This window comes from Chlamydotis macqueenii, chromosome 2 (assembly GCF_036417535.1).
Source record: "Chlamydotis macqueenii isolate bChlMac1 chromosome 2, bChlMac1.mat, whole genome shotgun sequence".
Taxonomy (NCBI): Eukaryota; Metazoa; Chordata; class Aves; order Otidiformes; family Otididae; genus Chlamydotis; species Chlamydotis macqueenii.
Genome location: NC_141557.1, coordinates 41,178,127 through 41,203,270, shown reverse-complemented (window position 1 = coordinate 41,203,270; position 25,144 = coordinate 41,178,127). Strand labels below are relative to the sequence as shown.

The window sequence follows — 25,144 nt, the reverse complement described above, 5'->3', positions numbered from 1 at the left end:
CTGCATACCCTGGGGGAGGCAGCTAATGTGTCTGTATGGTTTTACATATGTTCGCGCCTTGCCATGCTTCAATTCTAGTAGGAAAAATGTTTCTAATAAACATGTGAAACAGTTGTAACTGACTTGGAAAACAACAGGAAAAGTTGCCAAGAAAAGGCTTTGACTCTCTCTTTAGGACAAGCAGGATTCAAGCCTTCTGAAGAATTAAAGGAATAAAATATTTCTGCTTATTCTCTTCTCTCCCTGTGTACTTCTCATTTTGTTGTGGGAGAAGACTGAACATAATGGAATTTCTTTTTCTTAGTAACAGCTCTCTTGCTTTATTTGTTGTCTTTTTTTATATATTATTTGCACTCCTTTTCAATTTAAAATTACATTCTGGATGTTCTGATTTAGTAGCAGCATCCACCTGAGGAGGCATCCAAAGAGAGGGGGGGAAAAAAAAAGTATGCATTGAGGTTCTCTTCCAAATTACACAAAGGGGCAAACTGAGCACCCTTCTTACAGAAAAATGCTATCAAAAAGCTCTTATGAACTAACAGTTCTCTATGTCACTTGTTACAGGGATCTGGGCCATAAAGGTTTGATCCCTGAGGTCCTCAATGGGATAACCAGACGGCGTGGCACTGTACAATGTGGACTACGAGACCAAACACACATTGAGCTCTGGAATTCCACATCCATCTTCAAGAGACAACTAATTTGAAACACAAGAGCCTCGGCTTGCTCCCTGCCCAAGAGAGGCAGACCAATATTATCAGAGAGCAACTCAAGCGTCACTAAATCTAATGCTCCATCTTCCACTACCAACTATTCTTCTGTATGAGAAAAAAATCCACCCTGATTAAATTTCAGAAATGACACTTTTTTTGAGTGGCTCTTTCCCATTCATCTCTCCACCAGAATCAAAACAAACTGTGTCATGGGTCACCTAGAAGAAACACTATGGCAAGAAAAACAGGGAAAAGACAGTCTTTGTATGTAAGGAGCTGCTCATACAGCGATGGCGCAGTCAGGGATGCCGAATACGCAAGGTGCACCAGCTCACCACATAAGGACGTTCATTTACTGTTGATTTGTCTTCCTGGACTGATGCCGCTAGGTTACAAAATGGCTAAAACTCGTGCAACACCAATTTCAGTCTTCTTGAGATACAGAAAAACACTCTTATGCATTAGCCAAAACAAACGTCTTGCACTTCATTTTTAAAATGACAAAAAATGAACTCCAATCTTTACTATGCTACTGGGACATCCTCTAAAAGTACACAACATACGAATGTAAGTAAAAGCACTACACTTTGTAAGAGCATGTGTAACTTGTGGATTCTTTGAAATGTAATAGAATGTCCAAGAAAATTCTGCAATTCCTGGCAATTTCAGTTTTTCTCTCTCTCTTACATTGTGTTACTATTTCCATAATACAAACTGTAATAGCTAGTTGGGAGTTAAAATAAAAACAAAGAAACCAGAACTTTTTTTTCCGTGAGAGATGAGAAGCAGCAAAGGATTTGCGGCAGCACCCCTTGCACCAGGGCTGAGTGACAGCCAGGTACTTGCTAATAACGGAAACAGGAGGAGACAGAGCAGGTGAAAACAGCATCTCTGGATCGACCGGTGAGTCAAGGAATGATGACCTCTCCCGCTCCTTCAATTGCGCCATCATCTCTTCACCAAAACCATCTGTTGCTGCCAAGGGAACAAAGCACACCTCTGCGCCAGAGAAGCAGTAACCTGGCACCCCTGAGCCACGTGTGCCCGCTGCTAAAGGAGAGAGCGTGCTGATGCCTGCAGTGTTTTTAAAAAGCTTTCCCTTATCTACCAGTATTGTTCCATTTAGTATTTCTGTTTGTGATGTTTTAATCCACCCTCACTGCTACATTTTCCTATTTAATTGAATGCTTTCTTTTCAGGCTCTCAAGTTTTACGGTAAGAGTTTCCCAGGTTTAAAATACATCGAGTTCTGCCTCCCAGGAAACACCGATGGCGGAGTATCGACCTACTTAACACGAAAAAAAACAATCCCAAATGCAAAACGCGTGGCACTATCCGCCAGTCATCCTTCTTCCCACAAGTTTAAAGATGAAAAATGTTTAAAAATATAAGGCACTGAAAATGATACAAATGTAATACGCTTTGTTAGTCTGTCATTTTAAATGGTTTGTAAAGTCCTCCCTCAGAGGACTGGACTTAAATCATTCATTAACTTGAAGCCGATTGCGTTATCCTGGAAAGGGGGAAGGAACATGGATTTCTCAGACGTAACCCAATTTCCAAACAGAAACAAAAACAACCTGATGAAATTCAGTTACCAAAACCACCTATCATACCCCAAGCAGAAGCATAAAGAAATTTATTATAAAATGAGCTCCTTCACTAAAGTCTAACTTTATAGGGAGTTTTAAAATTAAGATTTCACTTGCTTAAAAGTTCAAAAAAAGACAGAAAGAAAAGTAGGTCAGCGTGTTTCCCCAGCATGTCTTTCTGACTCCATTAAAACTGTCTGTCAGATGACTAACCATGCCTGTAATCCAACTAAAAGCATGTTTGCTTTCTGTTGCACTTTTTGCCAGGGGAAAGGGAGAATTCCACTTTGCTTTAACTCTGAAATGCAGGTAAATGTCTCCAAAAGTCAGATAATTTCCTCACATTTACTTACAAAATCCGTTTGTATCGACAATAAGCAACTGGTTATGGATGCATGGCACTGAGAAACGATCCCGCAGCTGATTAAGTGCCTATCAGCCGCAGGCACCGCCTGTAGGGCTTTAAGCTACAACTTGTTAAAGTCAGTTTCCAGAGCTGTCGTCTGATTGACAGACTTTTCACAAGAGCTGCAGAAACATGCAAGCATGTGAACAAGTACTGGAGTACTGTGAGATGGGGCAAAACCGTTTCCGTTCACTTTGGGCCAAAGGAAATTAAAAATCCCAACGCCTTGTGATCTTTCTTTTTCCTTTCATAGCAGTAGCAGCTGAGTGTTATTTAAGTTAGGATAGAAAGGGTGTTATTTCTACTGCTTGTATGCCATCTAACTTTAAAAAAATCCTGTACACTTTCCACGTGAGTGCTGAAGAACTGGAGATTAACTGTTCCGATGTATTTTAAATTGAGCATGTGATACCAAGTGAAACTAAAAACAAATCGAGGCTATTTTTAGAGCACAGTCCTAGGGCCAGCGTCCCAGCAGGAGGAGCTGCAACGTGTCAGCCGGCTTATCGCAGGCACGGCAATGGAAAACTCCCTCTGCTATAACAATTCATACAGCAGATGAAAGCAAGCCGTAAGAGCCTGACAGCAGCAGAAGGAAATCCATGGCCTCATCTACTTATGTAGAGATCTTCCTAAACTGTCTTTGAGAGCTTACTGTTTTCCGAGCGCCTGCTTTCTATCTTCCACACCATCAGCAGAGGGGTTGCTCTCCAGAGGCCAGCACGAGCTTTGCTTCTCTGCCTTCAGCAGAGGCACCTATCCTATGCAAAACCATCTCCCAGGACAGTGATCACCAGGAAAACAAAGAATTGAGTTTGCAGATAGACAAACCCTCAGGAAGATGTATGCATTCTCACATATGTTTCTTCTAAGGGGAAGGACCGAATAGGCGTCTGCTCTGATACCACGTTCTTCAGGCACTTTTGGGTTGCTGCAGTTCAGACTTCCCAGAACTCTTGGGAACAATTTACTGCATTTCTCATGAACCTTGGCTACTGTAGATAACATTTTCAGGTTGGCCTGACAACCAAATAAGCCATGTTTAGCTTCAAGGCCCAGGACACTGGCAATTTGCTCGTTCCCAGACTGATATTTATCTCATTGACATTTCTCCATCCCAAAATAAAAAAAAAAAAAAAAAAAAAAAAAGATTTGAAGGCAAAACCATTCATTTCTCATTCAGCAGAGAAACCACAAGTTGCCAGTATAGAAAGTACAACCTCCATGGCATGATGGCAATTAGGAGAAAGAGATGCATCAAAGATGCCCCGTGCCCCTGAACAAGAAAATGATCCGAATGGGGAATATGAAGCAGTGAACTGAGTGCATAAAGGAAGAATGGAAGCTCTGAAACAAAGCTTTTGAGGTCATGGGATTGGGGTCTCAGCAGTTATGTCTGCATGACCAAGCAAGCGTGGCCTCAGCCCTGTGCTTCAGAGAGCAAAGACCGGACAGGGACAGGCTACCTCTCGTTTTCCCATCTGCTCTTACAGCAGCATTGCCCAGCACTGCACGAGGCAGAAAGGATAACCCAGGGTTTTGCCTGCCGTGAAAGCTGTTGGGATACTAAACTCAAGAAGAGGCAAAGGTTACCTGCAAGGGCAACGTGAAAGCTTACAGCCAGTGTCTTTATATGTACGATTTGGAATAATGCTGTAACTAGCCCACGGACACCCCAAAACCAAAGAGGGACAAGAAATGACATAAAAAGACCACGGAAACAATCAGATCCATGTTAAGAAGCTGCTCTCTAAGAGGTGTCACCCACACCTTTTACTGTGAAACTGACTGAAGAAAGCAGGTGATAATCCCTAAAAAACTCTAAAGGCATGAAATGAAAAAACGGGAAGTTCTGCCTGTGTCAGTGCCACCAACTGTCCTCACAGAGAGCCAGATGTCCAGAGGAGGTGGCATGTGGCTGGACCACCACAGAAACCTGAGCTGCTACCATCAATAGGCAGGCATGAGCCACTTCACGGGCTCTGACAAAATGCGCTCCCTTAAAATAAGAAAGGGTTCAATCAACTGTGAGGATTTTGCTAGAGTCACTGAACAGCAACATGTACGGTGTGCTGCAGGTGTAAGCAGAAATTAGACTGCATGTGTGCTACGCTTTTCACTGGCTCGAGTAATCTCCGAGTTTCACCTACAATGGAAGAAAAGTTACTTGTACAAGGACTCTGTGCCACTCAGCTGAATTTCTTCCACAGGACAAGATCAAGAGGCGTTCAGAAAGTCCACTAATATCTAATTGACACTTTTTCCCTTCTTAAAGCACACCTCTTTCAGAGCATGGTCAGGTACCACAGAGACAAATGATTACCATAGTGACTTTAGAAGTGTCACAACTTTAATAAAACACCTTGTTAAGCAAAATGTAAGAAAGGTACACATTGACAGTCACCGAGGAGTAGGACTGATGCATTCAGACAAAGGCTGTAGAGAGCATACGAGCCCTGGTAACTTCTGCCAGAATCTGTGTTGTCATAGAGACAACAGAGAGCGATGAAAAGTTCACCACGGTAGCTATACCTCAGTGAATAAGTCTTAATGTAACTTCCAGCTGAGGACATGCAATCAATCTCTGTATGAGCTTATTGAAGGAATTCCCTTTATGCTTAGTCAGTCCTCAAGAGCCCAAGATGAGGGAAAAGGTTTTTAAATATATATTTTACTACTTTTAAAGTCAAGTCAAGGCCTCGCGCTTCTTTGGGATTGGAGGTGGGGAAGATAACAGTTTCTTTTTGAAAAGAAATCATGTAAAACATGAAAAAATTGATAAAGATGGAAAGAGTAATTCTACGACAGCCTAGTAAGACTGGCCACATGCAATGGTGTCTCCCTCTTCCCCCAGACACTTCCCCCATGGAGGCGGCTGCAGCCCTGGCATCTCATTGCTGCTCTTCTCCCATCAGGTTCAATCATCTCATCCCCTTTTATGCTGCAAACCACAGGACTTTCCCTGCTCTCTCTGCCCTCTTCATGCCTTTTTCCTGGCATCTCCCTCCCCAATGGCATTCGACCCCTAGTTTATCTTCCCCGGGGGCTGCAGCACCCCCTGACCCTCCCCGGGTCCCTGCTCTGGGCTCCATCCCACCATTTGGGAGGTATGGGATGCTGGAGCTGACAACAAGCAGCGCAGAAACGGTGCCAGGGGTCGTTTATTGGCCAGGGTCTTCAATTCTTAGTTTACACAATTATGGGTTTTCTACACAAGAAAGGGGAAAAAAAAATTTGCGGCACTAGCATGTTACAATTTAAAGTTACAGCTATTTGCAGAATGCCTGAAAGGCAATGAACAAAAGAAAAAGAGAACCTTCGGATGCTATGCATACTTTTCCCTAACATTTTAGGATATAAAGATCAGACTAATTACCAAACAGTCTTGAGTTGAGCAGGGTTCACTAATCACGCTCGGCTTGAGGAATTAGGAGAGAATTTACTTAGCCGCATCCTGAAAGGTGCCAATAAATTGTTCAGCTGGAGAGTTAACATAATAAAAAAAAATCATTTTTTATGTTATTTTCTTTAGCAGTTTATTAATTGCTGCCTGAAATACTTTTCTGAAACACAACGAGCTGCAAATGAATTCATGGGCTATTAATCTGCTGTACATGGCACTGGAGGGAAAGCTCATTAGGTGAGTTGATGCAATTACTGCTATTACATAACCATCTTCACAGAACATAGAGTAAATTATGAATAATAACATTCAATCTAAGTTGTTCTTTTAAACATTAAAGCTGGCAAGTGAAAGCCATGCAAAATCGGGGGAAAAGGCTAAAATACCAAAGAGGCAGATCCCAAAAGGAGAAAAGCAAAGCAGATTTGCTTCTTTGAAGACACCAAACCGATGCAAAAAGCAAGAGGTGTTTTTTTTTAACCATGGGAAACAATGTGCAACAAGTAGAACCCAGTTCTCCACAGGAGAATTTTAATTGTATATAAACCATTTTCAGCCACCCAGCATAACAAAGTGTGCATTATCTCTGGCAGAGGGCAGACTGACACTAGAGCACAGTGGTTTTTGTAGCAGGAAGACCTTTCGCATTGGCTTTGCTCTCATCTTAAAAAAAATCTCCCCATCATTGGTATTGATCATTTGGCATTAACTTTTAAAAGTTCCCAATTTCTCAGCCTGAAAAAATAAATACAAGCATTCCTAGCTGATCAGTAACTGGAAAAAAAAAAAAAAAACAAAAAACAATCCAACCTTAACGAACAAAATGAAAAAAACTGTGATTTGTATGGCTTGGGCACAGTTTCCTCAGTATATACTCTATATACTCTAATTCTTAATTTCTTTGGTATTTTCACAGTTTCCATTTTTCACCTTCAAAGCACTTAGAATACAAGGCCTCCCAGCCCCTGTAAAAAGCCTCTATATTTTCACCTCTCAAGATAGGAAAGCTAGTTTAATCAGCTTGCAGTGTTTAGAGAGAGGAATTAGTCCCAGAACAGAATTCAGAGTTTTGTGATTTCCACTCTGATATTCAGCTCGTGCCTCTTGAGAAAGCAAGGCAAGCCAGCAGGCAAGGCAACTATGCTGGAATTTTTGAAAAAGCCCCCAGCCACTGTGTGGTATTTAGGCATCTAGTTAAAAATCTAGCCCGTAGCCAAGCAGAAACAATTCTTAAATCCAGTGCTTTCTGTTGGCTAAAAAGAATAAAAACACCAGTTCAGTTCAGAGTAAAAGCATCTAAACAAAGACTTTGTGCATTCTAATTAACTAACTTTAAAATTACATCAGTGGAATCTGCATGAACTTCTCAAATGCAACTATGCAGACTGGCCCTCCACACAGCCACACTCACTGGAGACAGAATTGCGCTTCTCTAAGGAGTCTGAAAGAAAATGAAGCAGAAATGTAAAAGAAAAAATACAAACATGACTTCTTCAAGTTGAAGTTTCCTGGTTCCCAATTTAAACCAGAATTAAAATAAGTAAATAAATTAATTCTGTTGTTCAGTAGCAGAATGTAATTGTATGTTCTGAGAAGCATGAACATTTAAATGTTATAAGATTTTTGAAGTCTGTGACAAAGAGTAACACACATTTCTGTGCAAGTTTTTTTTTAAAAAAAACAAATACGGAGCACAAAAACTGGATTCTCTCCACTTCATGGTAATTCCCTTGCATTCCCTCCCTCCCTCCTTTCTTCCCTCCAGAGAAGTTAATTGTAAGCAGATTTACAAATCTGAACATTGCTTCAGTGCACTGAAACAATCTGGAACGATAATTCTGTGCCTTTATAAACACAATTTTGCTCTATTAATGCTCAATGCAGATGAGGTTTATGCAAGTATGAAGGCTTCTCTGCATCACACCCCAGTACGTGCGCTGGCTGTGTGTCTGAGGGGGACCCCAAAGATGACCAGGCACAGTGACTGTCCTCGCAGCCTGCAGATCTTATAAAAGAGGATGGAAGTGGAAGAGCTGCTGGGCTAAGTTGAGCCATTGTGACAGAAGGAAGCTCCATTTTCCTCCTCCTTATACTCTGCAATAAATCCAGTTTAGGTTCTCTTTAAGGGCAGGCTTCACTTTACAAAGCGTATGTTCCAGCATCCTGCTTGAAAGAGCCCACTATTGTTCGAGAGTTTTGCCCAGCTTCCCTCGTGCTCCCTTAATTGCGGGAGGCAGCGCCGTACGTGTGACCCTTCGCCAGCTCCTGAGGACCGAGGTCCGTGCGTCCAGGCAACAGCGTGCTTCTTGCTGACACCTGGGGTCATGCCAAGGATGGTGCTTCAACATCAGCTTAGAGATCACGTAATAGAAGGGCAAAGGTTAGTTTCCTAAGGCTCTCCATGACATAATGAGCCACTGTCAGCCTTAGTAGCCTTCTCACTCCAGCAGCAGCACCAAAAAAAGAATCCTGTGTGATAACCATTTGTCTTTATATGGCAATTAAAAAAATTAACAGGCTGAAAGAGTAAGGAGGATAGAAGTGGAGTGGAGATCAGAGCCTCAGCTGCACCTACAATGCTCCTGAGCACCCACTCATGAACTGAGGAGGGACAGTCATACAAAAAACCCAAAATCTGATGCAGTGCTGGTGGAGGAGCTGGCTCCAGGCTCAGGTTGCAGGGACACAAGCTCAGGATTTTCTGAAGGAGAGGAATCTGATAAAAGACAGCAAGGCTTTATTTCAAGCTGTGTTTTGCCCTCTTGGAGGATAAGCCAGTCATCACCGAGTGGCTTCCCCTCACACCCTTTGTCTTGTCTGTTTGGAGCACAAACTTTTTGCAACAGCGACTGCACAATGGAAGACAGTCCCCACACCAGTGGGATCCAGTTTCAGCGGGTCCTGCAGATACCATCACAAGGCAAACAGCTCCACTCCCGCCTTGGAGGCAGTCTTGTTACTGACCTCTCTTGATCAGATCTAGGGACTAACATGGGGTCGAAGATAACTTTTTCTCCTTCTACAGAAACAAAACAACCTTTAGAGAAATGCAAATTTGGTGCATTCCTTCATCATCTCACTTCATTCTCTAAAACAAGATAAAAGCCTAGAAGAAATGCTCAGTACCTCTTCTCTTCCAAAACATTGTTACCTCCATCCTTAAAGGCTTATCACACTGGCTAGGCAGCCAGTTCTCATCTCTGATGTCTGTATGTAACCCTCATTAAGCTCAAAAGGAGCCACATATGCAAGTACTTTTGCATGTCCTTTAAAGGCAGAACAAATAAACACAGGACTGCAGTGTTTAAGCACAGATTACTCTGTATACTGAAATTCTGCATTGAATCCTCCTTAGCTCCTGGGAACAGACCTTGGGGTTCCTATTTGCAGCTGCCCACCACAATTACCTTCCCCATTTGGGACTGGTTTGAGCATTGTAGGCTCATTTCCCTGAGATTTCCCCGATACTTTTTTCTGACCTTTGTTCACGGCTTTCACATTACAAGGTAACAGAACTGTAAGAAGACAGAAAAACAAGATGTGAATAAGGTACTGGGGGAAAAGAAAAACCTCCATCTGGTAAGAAAAAGCCGAGTGACAAATGTGCCTTTGTTTACATAAACTTCTAAAGAAATTGAGCTGAAACCTGGAGACATGTATGAAAGAAGGTCAGATAAGAAAATAGTTTTTCAAATCTCTTAAGAGATGAAAAGCTCCTGTTTATGAAGGGATAACACAGAATCACCTCAGACTTAGTTCTTAAACCCAGAAGATAAGACACACTGCATTCAAACTGATGACATTTAAAATAATTTCTCTATTCCTTTGCGAACACCTACAGAAATGTAGCCAGAGGACATCCCTCACTTCTCCCCAGTATCCTCTGTTCCCTGTCCAACCTGCTATCCCCCCTTCAGTGCCTACAGTGGTTTGAGACAAAGGCAACTGCTAAAGGGCAATTTCACTCAGTTCACCCAAGGAAACAGGCAGACCAAAACCCTAACTCTTGCTGGCAAAGCTCCAGCTATCCTACGGGAGAAAACAATCTGTCACCTAAGAGGCAGTAAGTCTTTATTCTTCACCCTAAGTAATTTTGGTTAACATGTTAGAAATACTGCTGATATTTCCAAAACCTGCTCTGATGTGATGTTACAGCTTTTAATAAGATTACTATTTAACGTCAGCAACAAAATCCTTCGGAATTCAAGATCAACAAGCCCTCAGGTGGGAAAAGTGTTTTTTTTTTCTTCTCTTCCAAACTGCATCATACTGTTTTTATCAAGGAAAAAAGACTCACATGCACAGATACATATGCAAATACCTATTAATAAAACCCTCTTCATTCAATCGTACACCTTTGTGCATCTTTGTATGTAGCCTGCCTTCTCCCTTACTCCCATCGTGGTCCCCACTACAGTAAATCTATACATAAGTATTGATAAGTGCACTTCAGGCACGTGAGAAAACTGGAAAACCCAACAAGGACGTTGAAATAATGGAACTGCTAAGAACTGGCTCCCCCAGTTGCTCAAAACTCAATGTCGGCCCTTTTCAATAACCACAATTTCAGATTTCCATAAAAAGGAGTTGGAAACATTGCAAAGTGGTCCTAAAGATGTATCCGGTTCTTTCTCTGCTCCTCAACGCTTTTCCTCTGAGAGTAGAGGAAGCAGAGGGTGGGGAAAAAAAAAAAAAAAAAAAAAAGGATGCAACCAGGAGGGACCAGTGTGACTTTGGGATTTCTTTGGCTACTGCCCAAGCATGGAGAAGAGAACTACTGGGAAGTGCCACACCATTCAGGAAGGAGAAATGCTGAGGAAGAGATTTAAGTCACATTCAGTCATAAATGCCTCATCAGTGTCAATTTTTTTCTCTGGTCTTAAAGTGTCCCCAAGGAACTCCTGTGCATGAATTAAAGTAAAGAAGTAGTGTTGGGAATTTTCTCCCCTCTCTTACGCATACACTGCACATTTCTGTAATGTTTATTATTGGAATTGACCTACTGAAATCAGAAACATCACTGATAGAAGTAAAACCCCTCAACAATCAAACAAATCACTACACCAAATACTTTTTTTGCTACTGCAATCACTTCAATCAAAAATTAGAAAGTTTCAGAAGCATTATCCCATGGAGATTAGAGAATAGCTTTTTTAGGTAAATTTTCATGCTTGACAGGGACATCAATAAAGTGGAAAAAGAGAAAAATCCCAGATTCCTACCTAAATATTTTCAAATGTTAATTTAAAGGGCAAAGGAGAGATTTCTAGAAAAGAAGGGAGAGGAAAATCCTTTGTGTTTTCTGTGCAACTTGGCAGCACTTGTACATAGTCAGGCTTACCGGCTTTGCAGCTTTAGAAGAGGATTTGCCAGCTTGTTTCACCTTTCGGAGAGGCTCCAGCCAGTAAGAATAGAAGACTCAAAGCAGTTGTACTGTCAGTTTTGTAAAACAGCACAAACTGGTGCTACCACTAAAAGAAGGATCTCTGGCACAAGCACCTGCACTGGCACGAGGGAGAAGGTGCAAGGCTGAAGAAGGCTGCTGCCTACTGCAAACTTTGGGAAGCCCTTGTGAAACGACAGCCTGGGCTGACACCAAGCCCAGCAAAGCCGTGAGCCGGTCTGCAGGTCAAAGGGAGGACTGAAACCGAGCTTAAGAAGCCAGTGCTTGTTCTCCTTACGTCCTTGCTGCAAGAAGCCATTTCTAGAGCAGACGGGAGATAATTCAACCAATATCTGTGCTTTGGTTCTTCTAGAAAATCTGATGAAATTACCCACTTGGGACTTCTCACAGCCACACAGGATGGCAACGCTGCACAGGCAGCGTGTTGCACTAAAAGTTCTTAACTGGCAGCATTTAAGCCACAAAGTTAAGGACTCAGAAGTTCATGAAATACAGGTCTGAAGTTGTGTATAAAATTCACACTCCTTTCTCTGCATATGAATGCAGATATTGACTTCAATCACATAACTGCGTAATATTTTTCTCCCTTGGGATTGTCACGTATATGTAGGATGTGACAAATAATAAATTGTTTCTGAAGACAACTTACATTCTTTGGACATTCCCACTTCAAAGCACTTCTGTAGTCTGCAGTACTGGCAGCGATTTCTGGTAACTTTATTGATAACACAGTTTTTATCTCTGTGACATGTGTAAACCATGTTCTTCTGGATACTCCTGCGGAAAAAGCCCTGAAATCAAGAAAAAAAAGAAATCAAATAAACTTTTGAGCTTCCCATAACCCTAAGAGACCGGCACTAACATTGCTTGAAATACAAAAAAATAAATTCAAAGTTATGGCTGGAGTATGACATCTTTAAAGACTCAGTCTTCTTATAATTTAGTGTTGTTTTTTGCAACATAAGACTCATCTCTTAAATAAAAGTTAATTAAATAGTGCAACCTAAGGCCAAAATAAACAAAACTAGAACTAGTAACAGCATTCAGGAAATGAAGTCCTAGATTTTACAAAAAAGCTCAAATAAAAATGGTTTGGGCTTATGAATGTAGTAACGAGTTGGGTAAACAACAGCCTTCCTAACAGATCCACTTGGAAACAGTCATCCAACAACCAACAGCCTCTCTCAGCCTGAAGGTCCCCTCTATTTTTGTTACTGCAGAGATTCTGTAGGGTTGCACGTTCAAAGGTTGCACGTAAAAAGAGAAACAATTTGAAATCCAGGTCTCTTAGCTGCTGGAACTCCTACAGCAACTAATGAGGCTTCTGCAGGTGGAAGAGTTCCAGCATCAGGTTATTGAGTCGTGAACTTGTAAAAGTTGCCAATCACAGCATTTTTTTCTTATTCAGATACAGCTGTGAAAATAATCAAGTAATTACAATGATCTTGAACAGAAATTAAAGAGAACTAGAGCCTGGTTTGTACTTAAGGAACACCACTTGACATGATTCCTCCTTCAGCAGGTAAAGGAGAGAAAACCATCCATAAGTGGCAAGGTCAGCTGGCACCGAAAAAAAGGCAAAGAACAAACTAATTTCTTTATCTGCACTAAAAAATAAGCCTTAGATAATATCATGTAATAATGAAGAAAAAAAGAGGATTACTTTAAGCATTTTAGAGCTCAACCCCCAGATATTCAGCGAAAGTATTTCTGCAACAGACATTTGGAAACTTGACAGCACTATTTAACCTTCTCACTCAGATTTTGAAAATCGTTTCAGCAAGCACCAGGGTCAAATTTCAGTCAACATCATAGCATTATGGAAGAATAGTTAGCAATCTAATATTTGTTGGAGGGCTTGAGAGGTTAAAACTCTTCAACTCGTCAACCAGGCACATGTTTACATCCTACAGGGAAGCGGTAAACTTGACGCTGCAGGTGATAGCTCTGTGCCCACAATGCATTTGTCTAAAGATGCAATCATGGTAAGCTATAAAATTGGCTCTCCTAGAAGCACTCATCGAGATACGCGAGGAGTTCAAAAGCCAAAAACCCTATCATTCAGAGTTAACTGGGAGAGTTTCTGGCCCTATGATAAGGGAGCGGTAGGGCAGGCCCAGTCAGTAAGGGCTGGTCATAAATTCCTTGCACACCCAACATGCTATAGACACTAATGTTATGAAAATACCTCAAATTCACTCAGAACTGAAAAATGCCTCCTTAATCACATAACCCCTGGCAATAGTTTTCTGCAGCTCTTGCACAGGCAAGCCTCATCCTGAGGTTAGCTCCTCTGATTTAGGAGATACTTAATACTACCATCAAAGAGATAAATAAAAACTCTTTACCTCTTTCTTTTCCTTAAGCTACTGAACATAGAAGAAGTATTTAAAGCTATTTGTTTAGACAATTAAAGTTTAAGTTATCAATAACACTACTATCTTATATTCCACGCTTTGCTCATTAACACTGCTTCAATCTCTGCAAGGGAAAATATGGCAAGCATGTGTACATTCGTTTATTTGCCAAGAAGAAAATTTATAGTAATATTCACCTACTACTTTCTTGCTTTGATACTCCCCTAATTGCGATGCCTGGCTCTGTGGTAATTGCTGACAATGCTAACTAGAGTAGTTGAGGAGTCTACGGCATCCATTTTAGTTTAATTCAACAGACAGAAAGTGAGCTCTGCTGGTTCAGGGGTCTCTGTACAGCTTATTTGGTCACCAATTTTTAGTAGGAAAGAGGCAAGGGAAGCCAAGACTGGTAGTGCAGCCACTCTGGCTTAATCCAGGGCTCACACTCACAGTCACCAATGGAGTAACTCTCCTACTACCAGCCAGACAGGGCAGGAAACAAAATGGCCTAAAGGAACAAAAATGACCCTCCCATGCAGCAACTGTCTCACCACGCTGAACAACTGGAGTAATTTAAAAAAAAAAAAAAAACAAAACAAAATAGCCCCCAAAGCCTCCTCTCTCCTGCACATGTTTTGGGGAAAAGCTGCCGTGGATCCACGCTGGAGCGACTTCTGGTTTAGTGACACAGGCACTACTTGAAACAGACGATGAGCTTCCAAAGTGTCACCCAATACCAGGAAAAGAGGAAACTGCCTCCTCCAAATATACCTGTCCTTCACCAAAATACAACCAGTAGCTAATGGCACCCAGTGATTGATCAGTTGTTCTGATATTTAGACACAGGTTCTGCATCCTTTTAATGCAGGGTTTAATTACAGTCCATCAGGAAGGAAAGCAGAGGAGGCTCTCTCAGTCCTTACCATACAAAGTCAACCACATAGCCCAATAGGAAAAGGTGATCCCACTTCTGCAGACAGCAAATATAAAGCATTCATGAACTCATCGCTATTATAAAAAGCTTAAGAACAACAAACTCTGAAAAAGCAGATCTCCTGGCTGAAATGAACCTCCCCAGGCCATATCCTACACAGACTGAAAGATATAGGCAAAGATATTAATTGTGGAAGCTTCAACTTGTTTTACAAATTACTTTTTAATATCTGTATTTTATTTTCTTCCTGGAGTTACTCACAAAATAAAAAGAAAAATGAACTTGTTTATGTAAAACATCCAGGTGAAAAAAGGTGTGATGCGGTCCTGCTCAAAACTAAGGACCTGTTTGTCAACAGTGCCCACTCCCCAAGAACTCTTCCCGAAGACAACGCCGGGATACTATTTCTACTGAGATTTCTGGTGAGCTCATTTTAAAGCCTCAGCAATATGTCACGGAAAAGATTTGATCTTTAAATTTTCCTCTGGACAGGCACTAAAAAAAAAATTTCCAGATTATAAATATGATTTAATTTCTTTCCATGCAACCCCCAAATCAAAGCTTTCACAGAGGGAGTGACCAGAGTTCAAGCACTGGCGCACGAGGAGCGCTTGCTGGGCACTGGGGCTGGGTTTCCCTACCCGCCTCCACAAGTTTTAGGTGGCACTGCAAGCAGGGTCATGCCCAGAAACATTGCCTCAATCCGACACTGGATTAAAAAACCAGACAGCATCCTGCTTATCCCTGTGCGGCGGTTTGCACCTCACCTGCTTTGGTCACCAGCAGCTCTGCAGCGAGAAAAAAACCCCGCAGGACATGGGGATGGGCAGATTTGGCGCTTGCTGCCCAGTTAAACAGAAAAAGCACATTTAAACCATTTCAAGGCTGGGTTCCAGATAGCACAGATATAATACCCTGGCCTGTTCGCTAAAAATAGCAAAGTTAGAAGTAGGCCCAAACTTTCCTCCAAGTGCTTTTTGTCAAATGACTTCCCTCTGATCTCACAACCCCAATAGTTTCTTCAAAAACCAAGAAAATCCGAATGCGACCTAACCTTAAGAAGTTGTCAGAAACTTCAGAGACAGCAAACCACCACTGCTTATAAATTAATCCACTTCAAGCGCCTACTGACTCCTGGAAAACAAAGCTACTACTTACTGTAACACATTCACCTCAAAAGGAATCTGTTTGGCTGAATATTTACCCGAGCAATTTTTTATGCAAATATTTTAGCATCCTGTCCAAATGAACACCTTGTGACGGGAGATGAGACACCTCTATGCCAAAAACAAGCACAAATGATTCTTTATAATTTAAAATGCCTTATGAATATATAAAAAAATCTGTGAGACATAAAGCATTACTGTCAAACATAATTGTTTTCGACAGCACCTACAAAGTACTGGAATTTGAAGTACAGGAAGCTACTGAAGACCTATCAGGAGCAGTGATTTGCTCTAATATTCCTTTTATCCACAACTTTTGAAAGGAACACGGATCTTGTGTTTTTATTTATACAAAGACAAACAAAACTTTGCAGAAATCACACTTATGAATTAATTCCGTCCTTCTGAGCTGCTTTTATCAGCATCCCTTAACACAAAGCATTTTGGACAAACGTTTCGATTTTTAATCTCATATTTTCTGCGCACCACGCCGTGCTCCTCCCAGGCCCACCAATCTTGTTATCTTAATGGATGACAGATAGAGTATCACTCTGACCATGCCACATTAGGCGTCCTCATTTACCAAGTGCAAGGAAAAAATGCTGAGTATAAATTATTCAGAAATCTATTGTATCAGCGTGTGTTCGCTGAGCATCCACCACTGGCAGAGCAGACAGATTATTTTTCACTTTTAATTGTGTTGATATCTTATCTGCTGCACTGAAAGCAGAGAGTGATACCTGAAACCGTATGTATCAAGCAGCAAATAAACTCAGTTTACTAGGCCTATTGCTTAGAACTAAATAACTATTTAGTCACACAATGCCAAAAAGCCCCACCTCATCCCACTCACCACTTACTTTCGTAGTATTTGCCTGGTAGTGTGTCAAAATTAGAGAGCTCAGTACAGAGCAGCGGTGCCTACAGACAGTATTAACTATTTCAGTAATATTGTGAAAGCCATTATGCCACTGGTTATCTGGATACAAAGCAGGTCATTAAGGATAAGCCCTGAAGATAATGTTAAGCATTTAAGCTTATGAAGTCATACAGAATTGTAAGCATGAACTGCTACCCTTGCGCATCTGATAGGGAATCTATATGGCTCCCTCTTCTTCACTGACCAGTTGATTTGGACAAGTCAGATGATTCAGAGCTCAAGAGATGCACATCGCATGGAGAGATGGATCATTTGATCCCAACAACATCTTAAAAACATTTTAATGCCAAATCAATTCACCAAGATTTGCGGGCTTACAAGTCTAGAACTTCCACTGCAAGCCAGGGACAGGGTGATCAGCAGAGGAGGACTATTGTGAGCTCAATCTGTTTGAACAGTCTGCTTGGTTCATCTGGTTCAGCTTCGGTTTCCCAAAACCAGGCAGCCACCTAGGACTCCGGCAGACTCAGAGGCCATTCTTTAGTAAATTTGCAAAATAAACTTCTGAGTGAAGTGTACTGCTACTTCATTGTAAAAGAAACAAAGGAGTAGGAAGGACTTTTCTATGGTACAGTTTATCAGTCATTTATAAACTCTGACGAAGGGAATGATAAAAACCAGTAACAACTGAAAAGAAAATCCAGTCCACAACATACCTGAAACCTCTGCCATTAGCTTTATGCTGAAACAGGGGCTGTACAAATACGTACCTTTTTTACAAATCAAATCCGTTTGTGATGCGTAGTCTCTTCAATCTATTTATTTCAGTCATTCCAGTTACCCTCTATCCTTGCTAATCCTGTAAAACGTATGTAGGCAAGGTGAGGACCCCATTCCTGCTCTCTCTGGAGCATCGACAGAGACATTAAGATCTCACTCAGTGATGAGATCTGCGCAAAACTACTTTGCTGAATTGCCCAAGTACGTTCATGGACTGAATGTGGTTTGCAGTATTTTTTTTACAGGGGGCAACAGTCAAGGAACAAAAAACCCCTTCCTCACAAAGCCCTGGTAGGATCAGCAGCCAGGTTAGGGCCACAAGTTTTAGACGCAAATCAGGAATATTTGCTCTGAAAGGCCTTGATAACCTGCAATCCCACATCTAAAGCCTTTCTCTGCAACTTTTGTTGCAGAGAAAGGCTTAGAAAAGACCTAAAAACCCCAGCACGTCACGTTAAGGGATTCTGTATAGTACAAAAGACAATGTAAAATGGCTGCAGCCAGAACATGAGACCCCACAAGTAATGAAAGCTGCCAAAGCAGCTATCTAAAAGGAAGCTAAAATGAGCGTATTCCCAGTTGCACAGCACTTTTCCGGGATGTCTGCACTGTCTATCACGCTTTGGAAGTCACAGCTTGCAGAATAAACAAATTAATTGTCTGACATTGTGGCTGGAAACCACCGCCGGCACAAAATGGAAGCAGCGACAACAATAAGCAGAGGAAGGCTCGCTGCCAGAAAGCGGGGAAATCGCGCTGATGATGTATGCCAGGGAAGAACAGGCAGATCTTTGCAAAAACAAACGAATAAACGTTGTTAAATGTCAATAGCTTGTAGCGAGCACCTAGGCACGCCAGGCGCCCGGCAGCAGAGGGGCTGGGCACCATCCCGACCTGGGAAGCGCTCCGTGTTTGTCCATTGGTGTTGTTATTTCCAGCAGAAACTCTCTGCTCGCCATCCGTGTTTCGCCTCGTCTAGCCATTTATTCTGCTGATGAAGAGCAGCCGAAACCTTCCACAGCCGAAGAAAACCAAATTTGCTATTAAAACCACAGCTTCAATAAATAAATAAATAAATAGATCAACAGAACTCAAAACACATCATAAAAATAAGCAGGTGTTATCCCAATGTTTCGCATATGGGAATACAGACCTGTGGACTTAAGAGCAACTCACTAAGGGGCGGGGGGGTGGAGAGGGCTGTTCTTTTTCCATGGTTTTTATACAAATGGGAAAGCCTGAAAGGTTTCAAGGTTTTCTCATTTCTTAAAAAGAGACAAAGCCCCAGAGGAGAGGGAAAGGCAGACAAGGAATGTGCTATCTCTCCCTAAGCTACCAAAATGGGGACGCTCATCGGCAATGGCAAGAAGCTCTCCAGCAAAGACAGGGCAGGCCACACTTGAGAAGTCCTAATCGTTTCTAAGGTAAAAAAGTCTTGTGAACCTCAGAGGGCAAGAAAAAAACCCACAATTTTGACGACAGGGCTTGCAGGAAATTATTTATGGGGGTACTAATGCCAATTAGCTGTTAGCCACTGGTGAGGCTGGAAACGAACCCCATTTTTCATGGTGCCCCACACCAACACACCTTCTGATTTCATAAACCTTGGTTTAACGTTAAAAACATGCCCGAAACTGTCCAAGTATTGATTTTTTTCTTTTTTTCCCGGGGAGTTTAAAACACTTCCTCTGGCCAGCTGGCAGAGAGGCAGCTACAGACGAAATGAGGGAGTTGTGTTCATTCAGCTGCAAATCTGCAGCAACTGGATTTCTCCAGCAAGGGTACCAGAGCATCCCTAAGACTACACAAGGATTCCTCTACAATTTCGATTTTCACTGAACTCCTGACCTTTCTAGCAAACATGTCAAAGTCTCCAGACAGAACAGTCATCACCTTGAAACAATATGTGAGAGGAAAGAATGGCTGAGATTTTCTGCTTCTCCACTTCAGTAATTTAAACAGAGAGGAAGGAGCTAGTATGCACTTCCATCTGCTTTCTTCAATTAAAAAAAAAAAAAGGGAGATGAAATGTATACAATTAAAAGTTACAGTTAACTTCCTTTCAGTAACGTCTGTAGGATGATTTTTGGCCTGCTAGGAAACTCCAGATGGGAAGAGTAATGAATATAATTTAATACGAATAACAGGACATCAAAGCAACGCTTTTCTGAGTTGCAGCACACTGAGTTATTTCACACAGTTTAATGGAGAACTCAGGAATGAATTATTCCTTTTTGCTATTTTCTTATGTTTTTGTTTATGCAAATCAATTCCCTCTAAGCTAATTTGTGGATGACCAGACCTATAACCCAATAAAACCATAAAATGTCACTAGGATGGTTGTACAATTGGCTAGCACTTATCCAAAAGGCTATATGTTGTTAACTGCTCATCGTTTTTTTCCCCTCTCTTCCCCTCCAGTGCCTCAGGATTTATACCACCAATTAAGACAATAATGAGTGCCCCAGGTTGACCTCCCAGGAGCAAGAATTAATTAAGCGCAGTATTTCTTCGTAAAGAATGACACTTTTCCAAACCATTTATGTAGCTGCTCTCTTGCATGGAAGCGCAATATCAGGAAAGACTTTCAAAATTTTTACTCCCTAAATGTAAGACTGATTTTGGTTCACACCCTTAATTTGGGTCTCTGGTTTTATGCTTTGGGTTTTTGGGTGGCAGGAGCAGGGGGACCATCTTCTAAGGACAATGTCACAATCTTACTAGACATACATGGGATTTTTTTTTTTTTTATACAGAGCTACAAAGGAAAGACACTAAGCAACAGCTACTCAAACAAAGTAGTAGAACTCCTAGTAAAAACAAACAAAAAATCCCCGCCAAGCTATAATCATGCAGTGACATGCTGATTCCTGCAGCAGGCAGGACAAGGAAAGGACTCATGTTAGCTATGCAATTACTATGCTGCAATTACTTGTAGGAGTCTCTCAAATTAGCATCTCCATTTAGCCGCTGGCAGAGATGGAAACACGTGAAGAGGAAAAGGGCAAGCTCAAACACAAATCTATATGGGAGAAAGAAGGTATGTGCATGCTCCAAGGAAATTCCCCACACGGGCAGGCTTTGCATCCTCCTCCTCCCCTCCCAGCTTTCGCCACGAAGGCTTGCAGAGTTCCCACACATATTTGGCACCACAGTTATTTACCATCAGGAGAGACATGGGGACTTCCACTGTCAGCCAATACAAAAATCCCTGCATTTCTGCACGGCCTGAAATTTACAGAGGCGCTAGTTTCTAACCCACTATCAGCATCCAAATGTTTACAGCTCAGCTGAAATAATCATGCAAACTATGCCACAAATATTTATATATGCCTGCAAGCCGGCTGAAGCACAATTCCCCTTGCTCCAGCAGAGAGACTCGCACAGTTTGCGTGGGTGCACAGCCAGCCGTTCCCTGCTCCCTCCCCGACCCACCCGGAGCCAAGGCAGAGCCCCAGCCTGAGCTCGGCCAGCCGGGTGAGTGCCTGCGGGTGCTGGCCCAGCACCCACTTGCCAGGATGGCTGGGCAAGGGTTCACTCTGGCTGTCCCTCAGCACAGTTCCTGCTCATTTTCAAGACCAAGCAACATTTCTCTTCTCTTTGTCTAACCTGAGAAAAGTTTTAAAATGAGCCTGATCTGCAGCAGAGAAGTTTCTGAGAAAGGATAAAGTGACGTATGAAAACAACGCAGAAAGCAAACCAAAAATATTCAGAATAAATAACATGGACATAAACATGCCAAAATAAACCAGATGTCTTGAGCATTATGCTTCCTGCTACGTTTTTCAGGCATCCATCCGAATGGCTCATCAACACACGTTCATTATATCCCCACAAAATTTTTTTTTTTTTTGCACTTAGTTTTGACAACTTATCTCTAAACAAATATGTTGTATCAAATCTCTTGAAATCTGGCAAGGAAAACCTAGTATGTTGTACTTTATGCTACACTCTCAATCCCCCGCATCCAGTGACAAAGAAACTCTGCTAATACAGGACTACCCACTAAAAACCTTGTAAAACGTAGAGTTCAGTGAAACTCGGATGCCTGGAGACTAGAAAACAGAGTTCAAGTAAACACCCAGAAATATGCAAGTCTGGCTCTCCAGTACTGGCAGTAGTCAAGGAAAATTACCTTTCCACACTGCAGCTGAAACTCATTACCGAAGGCGACAGCAGAGATGAGTTGGAGCTGGCCCAGCTTGGCAAAACCACCATTTTAAAGAGTGAGATGGTGGCCATACCCCTCTGCCTGGTTCCTATATACAGACAGTCAAAACAGAAAAGCATGGAAAAACAGGCTGAGGAAGGCGGATGAACCGCAGCCTGTGCCAGTGCAAGGGATTAGCAACTGCACAAACAGAGCTAAGAGGAATCATCTGCCTGATTCCTCCAAGCAACGAGGACTCTTAAGGTAACGCTAACCAGAGGGGTGTATCTGGTTGTAAGAACTGACAGAAATCCTGCTGAGATGCTGAAAGAGCCGCACAGCTTACAGGACAAACGCAGCGCTGCCTCCGCCTTGCCCACTGTTGGGCACCACTGTTCATTCAGCCAAGCCGCAGGGAAGCAAGGGAGAGTCTGGGACCGGGCAACTTCGACAAGGAGAAAACATGACCTTTCAGAGACGAGTGAATGAACTGGGGCTGATTAATCCAACACAGGAAAATCTTAGCAAGATGTTTTCCTGTTTTCTCCCTCCCCTGCCAGACTTTAATCAATGGCCAGATTCAAGCACAGAGCTCATATAATCACAAGACGATCATTCTTTCAGTTTATGAAAATCACATGAACTTGGGGTAAGATAAAAGGTCTTTTTAGTTAGCTCATCTATTTGGCTTCTGGGTGCTATGCTTGTGTCTCTCCTGTTCACCTAACACTCCCGTTCTTCTCTCCTTTAAAAAAAATACATAGTTTTCACCTTTGTTTCCATACATGTAGGCAGTTGGATAAATGGACTGGTTAAGACCACTTGCACAGCATCTGAGCAATGCCTTAATCCCCTGATCCAAAAAAAAAGAAAAGGAGAAAAAAAAAGAGCTAAAAAAGTGGTAGTGCCCATTCATTTCAAAAATTATGAGCTACAGAGCATTGTTTGAAATGCTCCACTTAAATCTTCCTAAATGTGGAGCACTGCCACTCTTTTGGACCAGCAGAAAGCACAGGAGGATCACAGCATGCTCTGAAGCGAGGACCTAATAATTTCCAGGTATTTATCATAGGTGCGCAGGGTTCCAAAGCAAGCCAAGCACCCCAGAGACGGGGAAGACCTCTCCCCTGTTGGGAAGATTCATCTGGAGAGCAGCCAGCCGGGACACCGGCGGGAGGAGTGAACAGTAGCCCATTGGAGTGGCTGCACCACGGCTATAAATCTCTGCTTTCCCTGGTAAGCGCCTGGGAGGAGGGAGAGGGAACTGGCCACAGCTGACAGTAATGGGTCCCATTAAATTGTCACTTTTAAAGAGACCCTGAAATAGGAACAAACTTGCTCCATGAGCATTTGATCAGTCTCCCTGCCTTCAGAGACGGCAGACCCTGCTGACGTGCCGTGGCTGGGGGCTGCTGGCTCTCCCCTCCGGCACTGGAAGAGCCCCCAGCAGTCACTGAGGTTGGCTACAGCTGGAGTCAAATCTCTGACTGCATTTACAGCCAACCAAATCTACATTTTTTGGCAGTACTGGTGACTGCTGTCTCACCCTGTAATTTATGTATCCGTTATTCTAGACAAGGGATCCAGAAACAATATACCTTTCCTCCTTTAAACATAGGTATTTTGATACAGTTTTTATTGCATAGTAACTTTTACCACTAAAATATACGAAATGAGAAATTTTAAGCGTGGCCATGTGAAATCATAAGGGACTTTATACACAAAAATGTCTTTCTACTTCTCAGCTGTCTCCTGAATTGAGTTATGGAAATTGTGGAGACTCCTGCATATTATCAAAGGGAAGAACAATTTATGAGTAGGGGCCCTGTATATTTGGCAGACCAGATGCAGCAGTATACCAATTAAACAGTTACTATACCAATATGCCAAAACTGCCAATTACAGAATTGGATGTGTGGCTTTTTTAACACTGTAAGAAGCTTTTATAAGTGGAGTACTGAGCTGCACAGACATCACACCTATATGGAAAGTTCCTCTGGAAACCAGAACGATGTAAAATAGGGAGAATGACACAACATGTATGTTCTTCACACAGAACCCAAGAAACACCTTATCCGTACTTAAAGACTATAGCAAAAACCAGGCACAAAGAGGGAAAGACAGGCACATGGGTATTATCTTAACTTTGGTAGTTTCTGATTTTTTAATGGCTACTCAAAAATCGAAGAGTTTTTTTTTAGCAAGACATTTGTTTTGTTTTACACAGGGAAGAAAAAGAAGAATGTATACAATAAATAAATTGAAGAAAGAATCTGTAACACTAACTCTATTGGAAATAGCAAATCTTGGAAAATTGCATCCAGTCGTCTTTCCTGCTATAGCACAAGACAGAAATTTCACAAAAGGCACCTCTGTAAAGCTGAACAGCTCTGGGATCCATGCTGCAAATTCAATCGCACTCCATTTCCAGAAGAAGCTAAAGAAAATATCCCTTCAGGAAACTTCCTCAAAGGAACACTTCATTCGGGATTAGAAGGAACCTCTGTTTCCATTAGCAGGTCAGCTGGTAAGCGCAGAGAGCAAGGGAAGGTCACTTTCCAAGCCCAATCAAAATATTTTTGCAAATTGGGAAGTTGACCACTTACAAACTGGGTGATGGCTTACAAGAACTAGAAAATATAGATAGGTGTACCTTTCAAAATAAATTCAAACTAAGTAACAAACAAAGAGCATCTGAATAGCTACTTAACATCTAAGAGAACAGAACTAGATAACAGATAAATCCATTTTGTACACTTACAAAATATCTTTATTTTTTTGACCGAAGTCAACACTCAGCCAGAACCACACTCAGTAAAACTGTTCCGCTCTCCCCCTTTCTTCCAGGGAAAACTCTGGAAAACAGCACACTTTGTTGTGGGGTCCAGCAAGTGATCCTAAATCTAAATTCAACAGATCAATTGGTTGTATATCCTTCTCTATCAACATCTCATTATATAGTTTCTTTTTTAAAAGTTTCAGAGTTAGAAAATGAAAGCTAGTTCATTGCAATTTTACACATCTGTAATTGCTGTTCAGTAAGCATAAATAAATATGGCATAGGATAGGCCACTACTGTTAATAGAAAAATAGCAGAGTATTTAATTTCTGAGATGTTTGCTCAGATATTCTTATTCCCTTATCTGATTAATTACCTCTGCAAACAATACTTTTAAAGACCATATTATAAAATGTTGTATTAAACGTGGTGGAAAGCTCCATTTTTTCCTACACTGTAACAACTTTCTGGGTGCGCACAGCATAGCCTGTACTCCATATCTATAATTAAAGGTGGTCTTTAAACTAATGGAAAGGTATGAAATAGATTGAAAAGATGAGAACGAAATGGATGTTCTTTC

At 41.8% G+C, this 25,144-nt stretch overlaps 1 protein-coding gene across 3 annotated transcripts in view; it reads right to left on the bottom strand.

The window, feature by feature from the left end:
- Positions 1-25,144, bottom strand: part of RARB (retinoic acid receptor beta) — a 323,548-nt gene that overhangs the window by 35,038 nt on the left and 263,366 nt on the right. For all 3 annotated transcript variants that reach the window (XM_086742686.1, XM_086742687.1, XM_010121458.2), the window contains one exon: positions 12,168-12,309. In XM_086742686.1, the coding sequence (XP_086598812.1) occupies positions 12,168-12,309 (142 nt within the window). The remainder of the gene's footprint in view (positions 1-12,167; positions 12,310-25,144) is intronic.